This window comes from Cryptomeria japonica, chromosome 10, assembly GCF_030272615.1.
Source record: "Cryptomeria japonica chromosome 10, Sugi_1.0, whole genome shotgun sequence".
Taxonomy (NCBI): domain Eukaryota; kingdom Viridiplantae; phylum Streptophyta; class Pinopsida; order Cupressales; family Cupressaceae; genus Cryptomeria; species Cryptomeria japonica.
This window is the reverse complement of record NC_081414.1, coordinates 51,610,489-51,622,559: the sequence shown is the minus strand read 5'-3', so window position 1 is coordinate 51,622,559 and position 12,071 is coordinate 51,610,489. Positions and strand designations below refer to the sequence as shown.

General features: G+C 36.6%; 1 protein-coding gene across 1 annotated transcript; it reads left to right on the top strand.

Annotated features, from left to right (window-relative positions):
* The first annotated feature begins 529 nt into the window (after window positions 1-529).
* On the top strand, window positions 530-5,162 carry LOC131029716 (putative glycerol-3-phosphate transporter 1). The gene is made up of 4 exons (XM_057960337.2): window positions 530-802; window positions 1,025-2,932; window positions 3,890-4,435; window positions 4,625-5,162. Exons 2-4 carry the CDS (start codon window positions 1,804-1,806, stop codon window positions 4,651-4,653), a joined length of 1,704 nt encoding a protein of 567 aa, XP_057816320.2. The 5' UTR covers window positions 530-802; window positions 1,025-1,803; the 3' UTR covers window positions 4,654-5,162.
* Window positions 5,163-12,071: the final 6,909 nt, after the last annotated feature.

Genomic DNA, 12,071 nt, shown 5'->3' with positions numbered 1-12,071 from the left:
ATCGATCCCACTTTGGACCCTTGCATTATCAATCCCACTTTAGACCCTTGCATTGTCAATGCTTAGAATCAAACACTATGATCCATCATCACGACAAGTGAGAGAGCAAGAGATGTTAACAGATCTTAAAGATTAAAAAGATGGAAGATTGGACACAAAGATACAGACATAAAAACCTAAAAGAACACAAAAAGAAAAGAAAAAAAAATATATATATATATAAATAAACAGAGAAGAATTCAACCTCGAATGAAGAGCAGGCACCGTTTAGGAAAATCATGGCCGAAAACTTTGACCTAACCCATGGGACACGTGGCGCGGTTCCCAAGACACAAAATCCCGTTGGGACGGAAAAACCCAAAAGCCCCGTAAAAGAAAGCTCCGTCAAAGGATTCTCAAAATACTGTGTGACGCTGAATCTTTGGTAAAGGCATATACCTTTATGCGAAGGGCATATTCTTGTAGAGTGTAGAAGAAATGAGTATATACGCCGAAAGAGGGAAGCGAGAATAAAGAAAAACCGCTGGTCCAGAGGAAGAAACCACCTGTAAATTTGAGGGGAAGGAATTAAAATAACTAATGGCGGGCCCGGCAAATGTAATATACCCATGGAATATACTGGAGATGCCCTCATGGAGGCCCGCAGAAATTGAAAAGAATGCCGCTTGCCGTTCAGGAGGCGTGAGCGTTACAAATAACAGGCGGGTGGCCATGAATGGAATGGATCAGATATAATGCAGGCAATCACTTGTCTTGCCATTCGCCCCGGAGGGATTGTTCCCGTTTTTACTGCATTCAATGTGTAAGTATTGTGAACTTTGACTGGTTCTCTTTTGGCTTTCAAACTGCACTCAATTCGCGCATTTGCCGACTTTAAATTCTCTTCTTGGGGAAATAAAATAAATTGTGATGTGGATAATTGGTTGCTGATGTTTGCTGAGCAAGTTTTTCTGTTTATTTTAAAGGAAATGGATTGGTTTTAGAAGATTCAGTCTTATTTGGATGCAATTGTTTGGGCTTGTAGGGGAAGAGAAGGAAAGGAGCTTTGATTTCGTGTCCGTGAAGGAAGGAAGAGTGTTCAGTAGAGTATCTTCTGAATGCTTTTTTTAAGAGGCACGGATGAGATAAGTGGAGATTTTTAACGTGTTTCTTGTGAGATGTTTGATTCTTATGCGTAATTTTTTCGGTGTGGTTGTTCAACTGCTAAAAGCTCTGCATTTGTCGACTGGAACGGTGGACTCTGCTTTGGGGTTTTTTTTGATTGCTCTGTTTTGATGTGGAAAGTGGAAAGATTGTAAATTTAGTGTAATTTTTTGGCTGAAGTTCTGGTGATTTGAGATAGTTGTTGGATTTAATGAAACGGATGCTTTCAATTTGAGGTATATTGGAAAGTCGTAGAGATTGCAGCAGACTTTAATTTGTTATGCTTCATATTTTGCGGGGAGATTTTGGGGATTTGTTTGATGTTTAGGCAGGTTCCAAGATTGTTTATGCTGCTAAGAAGTATGAAGATGTGTCGGATTGAAAATTTTAATAAAGATGTGGGTTTTGGCATAAGTTTTGGAGAAAAAATTATTTGAGGGGACGGCCTGCGGTTAGGATTTGAACCGCATAGAAGCGAGTTCTCTATTCAATTTAATCTGTGGCGTTGATCTTAATTGAGAAATGCTAAGCTAATTTTTAGGAGTTTCCCATTCTCACAGGCAGACGATTTTGCATTTGATTTTCTGGATACTCTGTGTTCTCCTCTTTTGCTACTCACTCCCTGTAGAAAAAGAATTTAGGAATAATATTAGCTTAGCCATGGGTTCAGAAGGGAAGGAAAAACCTAGGAGGCCTCCGCCGGGTGTTCAGCTTATTAGAAGGCTAAGACGAAGAGATTTTAGCCGTCGTACGTACAGATACTCTGTACTATTTGTAACCTTCATAGCATATGCTAGCTATCATGCTTCTCGAAAGCCTAGTAGCATAGTGAAGAGTGTTTTGGATCCAGAAAGCAGCGTCAATAGTTTCGCTGCCGCGAGTAGTGATCGGAGCTTTTCATTGCTAGAGAATTGGGTATTTGTGAGGAACCTTAATAAGACCGATTCAAGTACAGGATGGGCACCCTTCAATGAAAAGGGTGGAACAGCTTTGCTTGGAGAAATTGATGTGGCATTTCTTTCCGTATATGCATTGGGCATGTATTTTTCAGGACATATAGGTGATCGGATGGATCTCCGTGTATTTTTAACTATTGGAATGGTGGGCAGTGGCATCTTTGTGGCCCTCTTTGGTATGGGGTATTGGTGGAATATACACAGTTTTTACTTCTTCCTAGTGATGCAAATGGTGGCAGGGCTATTTCAGGCCACTGGGTGGCCTTCTGTTGTTGCAGTTGTTGGAAATTGGTTTGGAAAACGGAAAAGGGGTTTAATAATGGGTATATGGAATGCCCATACTTCTGTTGGAAATATTTGTGGTTCCCTGATGGCAACTAGTGTTTTACAGTATGGGTGGGGTTGGTCATTTGTTCTTCCTGGGGCTGTAATTGCATTTGCAGGCATTATTGTGTTCATGTTCTTGGTTGTCAATCCTGAGGATGTTGGGTATGACTCGCCCTATGAGACAAAGAAGAATGAAAATCTGCAATCTGCAAGAGACGAAGAAGCGGGGCTATCCACAGATGAAAAGGTCATTGTGGTTGACGAAGGTATTGATAGCAGTGAAGAACGGAAAGTTTTAGATCAGATAGACAGAACGGTTTTGATTGAATCTAATGGGGTTGCCTCAGCTGAATCTAATGGGGATGGTTCGTCTGATTCAGGTCCAGTTGGATTCATAGAAGCATGGATGATACCTGGAGTGGCTTCATTTGCCCTCTGTCTATTTTTTTCAAAGCTTGTTGCCTACACATTTTTATACTGGTTGCCATTTTACATAAGCCATACAGGTAAACATCACCTCTTTTACTCATAATATTAAGTTGAAGGATTGCTTTCTAAAAAAAAAAAAAAATTGTTGTTTGCTCTTCTAATGGTTTAAATCAGTGAGGCTAAGAGCTCACAGCTTAAACTTTTCAGTGGCTGAATTCTCCAGCAGGGTATATACTCTGGAATAGGAAGAGGCATATCCTGTAGCCAAAGACTAGGCCATTTTGGTGGTATCGAGGATTACACCTCATCATAGCATGAGGAATCATCCCAGACCTGCAACTGTAAAAACCTTGGAGCCTTGAACATCAGTGGTGTTAGATGTTTAGATGAATTCAGGTCCCTAAACTTTTCCTGGACCCCATCTGTACAGCCATCCCATTAGGTAGAATAATTTGCTTGCATATGTCAAGCTTGCTAAAATTGCTAGTAACTCTACTAAACCTGCCCCAGTTTTAGATTTTTACAATTCAGATTTTTCCATAGTGAACCCCTCTCCCCGCTTGTTGCTCCCTTCCTGTATGTTCTCATATGCCTCCCCTTCAGTATAAGCTTATTCCAGCTTCTAGTTGTCATCAAGTCCCCAGGGTCCTCACATTCTCTCTTGGTGTTTTTGTCCCCTGTTATCTGCCAATACCCCCAATCAGATAAGGCAAACCCACTTGCCATGTATGTGATGTTGAGACTGTTTGGATTTTACTGTTTGTTGGATGGGGGTGATTCCAGCCTATGATTAGGTTTAATCCCAGGGTGTGTATCCCTTGCTGGACTCTGCAATTCCTAACAGGCATGGGCTAACATTTAAGCTCTGAGCCTTATCGGCTTAAAATTAAATAACAAGATCCAACTTCCCCATTGATAGAACATGTTTGCTTATGTATCTACCTTTGAACAACTTCAACAATACAATTAACTAATATAATAACGATTATCTGTAATGTTACTGACCTGTTTTTATTCTTGTTTGATACTTTCAGCTATTGGAGGTGAATATGTCTCTGTAAAGTCAGCCGGAAACTTTTCAACATTATTTGATCTTGGGGGAGTGGTGGGTGGAATCCTAGCCGGCCATATTTCTGATAGGCTTGATGCTCGGGCCATTACTGCAGCTAGTTTCATGTACTGTGCAATTCCAGCTCTTTATGTTTATCGGGCTTATGGTAGTATTTCTATGCCAGTGAATATTGCATTAATGATGGTTGCTGGGCTGTTTGTGAATGGACCGTATGCTCTCATTACAACAGCTGTTTCAGCTGATCTTGGTACACACAGCTCACTCAAGGGTAATGCCAGAGCTCTGGCTACTGTCACTGCTATAATTGATGGTACCGGTTCGGTTGGGGCTGCATTGGGACCACTTTTGACGGGCTTTATTTCTTCAGGAGGATGGAATAATGTCTTTATCATGCTCATGGTTGCAGCTTTAGTTTCTGGTCTTCTTTTGACCCGCTTGGTTATAGATGAAGTCAAGGAGAAAGTTCGCAAGGCAAAAGCTGAAAACTCAGGACATCAAAACATTGCAGGTAATACAAAATCTTGAAGATCAACATCTTGCTTTCTTTTTAGAATTTTAAACCATGTTGAAACAGGTCTTAGGGAGATTCTTGCATCTTGCATGCTTTTCCTCATCTTATTGTTTAATCTGTTTTTGGAGGTCAGATTTCTAGAGTACACAAATATAAGATTGTGAAATACACTTTTCTGTAATGCAGATAATATAAATCAGCCACTGCTAAGATAGAGGCACTGAAATCTTTTAGTACTGCTGAGAGAAAGGTGCTGAAATAGTCTGCCATGATTTTGGCCAAGTCAAACAGACGGCCTTCGCCCTCGTTGATTATCCACAATGATAAGATGCTCAAATGGACCGTCGTCAACCCCTTGTTGATTTGGCTGACAATACAGTGGACATACTTTCTCTGGTTAATTCTGTGTATAATTTTTGCAGAAATCTAGCAATTGCTATATTATCTGGGAAATATCAATTACGAGGGAGAGCTTGATTGTACTATGTTGGGAACTACATGTTTGTCTCATTATATATTGGGTAAGCAGAAGTTGCCATGGCTAGATATTACATGATTTTCTGTATTCATTTGTAAAGTATTCGCAAGTATGGGGGCACTACAATTGTAGCATTGTTCTCTGTTTTCTATTCCCTACGCTCAAACTTTTTAAACAATATTTGGCCCTATTTTACCAGTTGGAAAGGGTTTTGCAATATAATTCGTCTTGGCTAGAAGAAAATAATGTACCTCATAAAAGGGGGCAGCTAATGAATTTTATTTGCAGTACTTGGAATCACTACTAGTTTCCCAGTTGTATGCAGGGTTTTATGTGTCTAGCTTTGCAAGCTGAATCTCAAGTTCTCAACACGCATTCTCTGCTTAGTAGGGTCTAGTTTTGCAATGTAATTCGTCTTGGCTAGAAGAAAAGAATGTACCTCATAAAAGGGGGCAGCTAATGAATTTTATTTGCAGTACTTGGAATCACTACTAGTTTCCCAGTTGTATGCAGGGTTTTATGTGTCTAGCTTTGCAAGCTGAATCTCAAGTTCTCAACACGCATTCTCTGCTTAGTAGGGTCTAGTTTTGCAATGTAATTCGTCTTGGCTAGAAGAAAAGAATGTACCTCATAAAAGGGGGCAGCTAATGAATTTTATTTGCAGTACTTGGAATCACTACTAGTTTCCCAGTTGTATGCAGGGTTTTATGTGTCTAGCTTTGCAAGCTGAATCTCAAGTTCTCAACACGCATTTTCTGCTTAGTAGGGTCTAGTTTTGCAATGTAATTCGTCTTGGCTAGAAGAAAAGAATGTACCTCATAAAAGGGGGCAGCTAATGAATTTTATTTGCAGTACTTGGAATCACTACTAGTTTCCCAGTTGTATGCAGGGTTTTATGTGTCTAGCTTTGCAAGCTGAATCTCAACACGCATTTTCTGCTTAGTAGGGTCTAGATTTGTGATATAATTGACATATGATGACTGGAAATGAAATTAATCTTGACTCTTTCCTCTGAATGGACTGAGCTGTGGCTGATAGCATTCCATTCTTCTGTCTAGGACATTTTTTCTCATTACATGATCCTGAAAATATTCAGGGCATCAAATGAGAAAGATGACGTGCCAGGTTAATTGCTGCATGGTGTGAGATTTGCACACCCAAGGCGTGTCAGAAATTATCTAGCATTATAATGGTATGATGAAATACTGGGAGATGATACAACGGAAGGAAGATAAATTGCTGCATGGTGTAAGATTTGCAGACCCAAGATGTGTCAGAAATTATGTAACATTATAGTGGTATGATTAAATTCTAGCCTCTAGGAGATGATACAATGGAAGGAAGATCAATCACGGTTTGTGGAAGCTAACGAACATAGTAATAATAATCACGTTTGTTGTACAGGAGTGCATGAACTAAACTTTTAATGTTTGCACATAGCAAAGGTGAGTTTAGGTATGACTGGCAAGAATGATGAAATGAGAATGTTGAAGCTATCATTAACCTGCCTTTCTGCTGTTAGTTAGGCCACAAACTAAGATGCAAATCAATGATTGAGAACACAGCACAACAAAATTTGCCAGTTGAGCTTCATACATGTACTCAGCAATTTACTAGAAAAGATTCAGGATACAAGAAAGCGTTCTTTTTACCTTAATTAATAATTTTGACTCCTATTGCAAATAAATTTTCAGGAAATCATGGTAGTCGATTTGATTTAAATTTACTCTCAGCTTACAGATTCACTGACAGCTAAGCTTTTGCTTTTATAGCGTAGTTATCTTTTTCCTATAGTTTAGGTAGTGTTCTTGTTGTTTGGTGGAGTTAAGACTAGAATTATGACCTTTCAAATCTCTGACGTAACTAAGAGGTGGATTCATGAATCAAGCATTTACAATGGGCTTTCTTGAAGGGTCAAAAACCCAAATAGAGACACAAATTTGAATATTCTATGGTAAAGTGTAAAGCTCCCTTGTTTCCAAATGAGTTCGCTATCTCATATGCCTCAGTGTATGTGAGGTAAAGTTCCTCGTTTCCAGAATATATTGAAGTAAAGATTAAAGTTTCTTCTTTTGAGAGGGGACTGCTAGGTGTGTTGACACTCTAGCATTTCTGCCCAACAATTCCTTCTATCAAATTTCATTTTGCAGATGACAGACTTCTTTCCTACACAACGGTGTTCAGCAAGTGACCAACTCTATGAAAGTGTTTCGGTTTGTTGCACTACCTCAGACCTTAGAATCCAAGTTCCTTGTACATCAGACAAAATACTTCCTAACAAGGCCCTCTATTGAGTGCATTCCCCTTAATGGAATTTTGCAAAGTAGACACATACAAACACATGGAGATTATTGACCTTTGAATCCCCCTTGGTCTAGGACTTTCTCTGAATGACCTGTAAATGGTTTATTAATCAACCCAAAGCTAAACTCATGCAATAGTGTGATATGTTCATCTCCTTTGCTATTAGAGTAGGCAGCAAATGAAATCTTCGGTGCTACTCATGCCTATTTCTTTTCCTATTGGATGTCATCCAACCAATGCTATTAGGAGGTCACCAAGCTTATCAAATAATTTATATGATCTTGAGGAGAATGATTTAGGAGTATATAGGGTGTAAGAGCAATCTTGTGTCAAATAAAAATATATTTTCTTTTATTTATTTGTTATCCAAGTACTTTTCTAGTTTCTAGATATTTCATAGTATCATATGTCAAATTTGCTGCACCACAATATATTACACTTATGTTTTGTTTTCTGAGATTAGGCTCTATAAAGCATCCTTGGCATTCCATGTAATTTTCATGTGATGTTTCTTATCACAAGGAGCTTGACCAATATTTGATTGTTCATTGTATAAATGTAACTTATTTGAATGATGTGCCATGTGTTTGACATTGGTACCAATCCCTAATGCCACGTACTTCATTGTGGGTTTTAATAATGCCATGTACTTCATTGTGGATGAAAAATTGGGACACGAGTATTCAAGAATGCCCAGACACCAATGTAGAAATAAGAAAAATTGTGAAGGAAAAATTCAAGAGCAGTCTATGCACAAAACAAGATGGAGTAAAAAAGTCTATTATATCACAGAATTCAACCCCACAAGAGACCACGAAGAAAAAGCCTACATAGGAGTGAATATTAAATGGAAAGCAAAAATGCTAATGGTTCGGTTAAGAACCAGCTCTCATCACTTGAGATGTGAAACATGTAGATGGATGATGCCTAAAGAAGAATGGGAAAAGAGAATATGCATTTTTTGTAACATAGGAGTGGTAGAGACGAAGCGACATTTTGTCATGGAATACTCAACATACAATGAGATCTATGTCATTTATGAAGACATTTTGAAAATGGACAATTTAAACATGGTTTTTGAATAAACTTAACTTCAAAAAACAACAAATCTATTGATCAAAATTCAATGTAAAATAGTAGATCTTGAGAAGAGGTTACATACTGATTAAGGTCCTAATGCCTTGATTGTTTGGGGTGTGTGTTGTCTGTGGGTCTCAGACGTTGCTTTGGCCTCATGGATGTTATAATAGGAATCATTTTTGGAACCATGCTGAATTTAGGTACTCCTATGAGGTACGTTGAAGATGCGATATTGCATTTTACGAATAAATCTACACACTACACAATGGTGATATGCTAAATTTTGAACCTAAATGAATATCAAGTCATTGAGTTTTAAGATCTTTGATCCTTATCACATCCACCTAAGATGATTATTGGAGTTGAGGAAAAATCAACTCTACAGCTCCCAAAGATCACCTACATGCAAACCTGTCACAGAAGGAGAGAAGCAAAAAAAGTTATGGATGCCAGAATTTAGAGATCCAAAAAAGAGGAGTCATATTGATTGTGCAACAAGAATGCAATTCAATAATTACAGTTGTTATGAAAATACAAAGAGAGAATCCTTATAAGAGGATACTCGAAACTCTAAAGGAGAAAAACCCTAAAGAATTATAAGATTCCTAAGTTTAGCTTAAGCATAGAGTATGATAGACTAATAATTAAATAAATAATTATTAGCTAATAAAAGATTACTCTAACAATGATGTATTATATTTTTTTAGTCAATGCACACCAATTATAAATCTCTTATATATAGAGAAGCCCAATATGATTTGATGAAAGCGACAATAGACAAAGGGTGGACATAAGGTAGAAGAGAGAAGGCAAATTGATATCAAGATATTTAAGATCTATCTTGTAATCAAGCAACTAATATGCCTAACATGTATCAAGCCAATGAAGCCATTTTAATTTAAAACAAAAAAGTTCAATTATTCAAGTGAATCTACTATTATTCTATTGTGAATTGTGTTTGTGTTACATTTAACTTCAAGGTTTGATAGTCCTCAATTGAAACCTCTGATCTTGACTACATTAGATGATATTAGAGGTGGTTAAATCCAAGATTGGGAAAATTGAGAGAAAGGTTGCTTGAAGAAGGATCCGAGTCTTCCGATAGGTGAATGTTGGGTAGAAGATTGATCCTTGTGACTTGAATTGGTAGTAGCAAACTACTAAAACTTAATCTAATTTACTCGACTTAAATATCTCTCCTCAAAAGATGGATAGAATTTAAGGTGTACTCTATGTTGTGAAAGAATTGAGGAAATGCTCAATATGATGATAAATGTTTAGATCCAAGTAGATGTAGTAGAAAATGACAAAACAAGAGATATTCTTAACCCTGGACCTAATAAAAGTGACGATGAACAAGATAATGGATCAATTGAAGATATCATAATAGATGAAGAAAACAACAATGAAGGAATTTTGAAAGCAATATCCCAATTCGTAAAAAAAAGTAGAGTTGTTTGTCCTAATTATTCTAGTAGTTTGAATTTTGGAGAGTTGATTGATTGGATTATTGATCTTGGAGAATAATTTGAGCTTGAGAAAATTATTGACCTTGATAGATGAAGTTTGCAAAAACAAAGTTGAAATGTCATCATGTTGTTTGGTGGAAAAAAACTCAACTAAAAAACATTAGGAAAAACAAGCTTAAAATTGAAAAATGAGATAGGAGAGTGAGTGTGTTGAAGTTTAAATTCATTCTTACAAGTTATTAGTTTGAGTTGTTGGAAAAGTTACAAAATTTGAGACAAAATTAAGTTATACTAAAAAATTAGTATAAGTTGACAATAAGAGGATGCCACCATAAAGATAGTCAAGAGAGGATAACCAATTATGTTAACGGTTGAGAGAATCTATTCAAGAACTAATTATATTATTTATCTAGTTCATTGATAAATTATATCAATTTGCCCTAAAATTTGAAGACAAGTAAAATGTTAGATTTCAAAATAGGTAGAACAAGAGAGGAAGAAGGGACGTGGGAGTGAACCACTAACCAACCTTCCAAGAAGTGTGACACATGTAGAACATTTGGGACAAGTGTGACGACAGGTGTTGTGCCTATCCAATGAGACAACATGACCTCTAAATGAGCTTAAGCTAATATAAATAGGTCTACTAGGTACTAGATAAATGTAAACTAGGTAGATAATATCTATTTTTAGACTAACATCCCCCCTTAATTGATAATTAGGGAGAAAGTTAATCTCTAAAAAATGGATTCCAACAACAAGGCCTAATGAGGTACTTATTTACAAATTAAAACCTCTCACAAATGGAGTGAAGTAGACAACTTCATTAACCTTAAGAATACATTGCAATTGAAGATAAGGAAGCAATGCTTAAGGTTTAGTAAATATGTATGCAACTTAATCTTAAGTAGAAAAATACTATAAGTAGAAACACCATCATTGATACAATATTGAATGAAATGCATATGTACCTTGATATGCTTTGTCCTTTAATGCTCCACTAGATTGCATGAAATGTGAATTTGTTTTATCACATTAAAGAATAGTAGGATAAACAAAGGACAAAACAATGCAAATACTACACTATATCCCTTCTAAAAAAATTGATTTAGCGCCTTCACTAATTCTCGTTGCTCACTTAAGAAACACCAAACTATATTGATCAATAGATCTCTTGACTTTCAAACCTACAAATCTTTTGTACCACATGAGAGAACATCATCCCATCCTTCATGCACAATGAGAGAACAACTCTCCTTTGAGAGTCCATCACTTCTCTAATTGTGTCAAAACACATCTTCTACTTCCTACATTTGAGAGAACGACTCTCCTTTGAGAGTCCACTTTTCTATGAAAGTGTTAATTTCCCTCTTTGGTGTACAAAACAATTGAAGCATGTAGGAAATGTTGTCATTGATGTCACCGTGTGTTTTTTTCGAGAAGAGAAATTATTGGAAATATGGCCATTGATGCTAGAGTGATTGTTGGAAATATTGTCATTGATGACAAAGGTTGTTGATGTCAAATATTGGGAGATTGTTTGGTATATTGCCTTTAATTGGAGGTTGACTCATGCAATTTTATTATTTTGAAAGATGTGTAATTGGAGGTTGACTAATAGAATTTAATTATTTGAAAAGAGTTGTAGTTGGAGACTAACACATGAAATTTAATTGTTATGATTTAATTTTATAGGATTGAACTATGTGTTTTATGTAATTAATTTTGGAGCCCAAATGGGTATAAAATGGTGAAGAATGTGTTTAAGTATGGTGTATGAGAAAATGTTTTATCATTCAAATATAGGCAAAGTAGATTTAATTGAAGGAAAATTTAATATGGAACAAGTTTCATGAAGTGTGAAAGTACATAAAAATATTTTCATCCATTTAAGAAGCAACATCCAAAACGTGAAAAATTGTAGATTAGGTTGGTGCCTTCTAAAAGAAGAGATCAATGTCTCTTGCTAAGTTGGTGCTCAATTGTGGGGATTGATGTCTTTAGTAGGTTGGTGCCTGCAAATTCTGTAAGTGGGGATTGGTGTATGCAAATGTTGTAAGATCTTTTTATTTTTGTTGTGGCTAGATGTGTAAAATAGATCCAAGCAATCATTATTCATAGTTTTTGCCTCAAAAGGGTTTCAACATAAATCGTGTACTCTTAATTGTGTGGATCTTGTGTGTTTTCTATTATTGTGGTTGTTAAATTTTAAATAAGTAAATTTTTTCTCTCAGTATAAGTGTATGCTCATCAATTGGTATCAGAAAAGATTCCTTCAAGAATAGTCTAATTGCTAGAAGAT

Bases quoted from the DNA above. Each gene is read 5' to 3' on its own strand.
- LOC131029716 (XM_057960337.2), top strand. From the start codon at position 1,804: ATGGGTTCAGAAGGGAAGGAAAAACCTAGGAGGCCTCCGCCGGGTGTT. The intron at 2,933-3,889 runs GTAAACATCACC...TGATACTTTCAG, and splicing joins ATTTTACATAAGCCATACAG to CTATTGGAGGTGAATATGTC. The intron at 4,436-4,624 runs GTAATACAAAAT...TCTGTAATGCAG, and splicing joins AGGACATCAAAACATTGCAG to ATAATATAAATCAGCCACTG.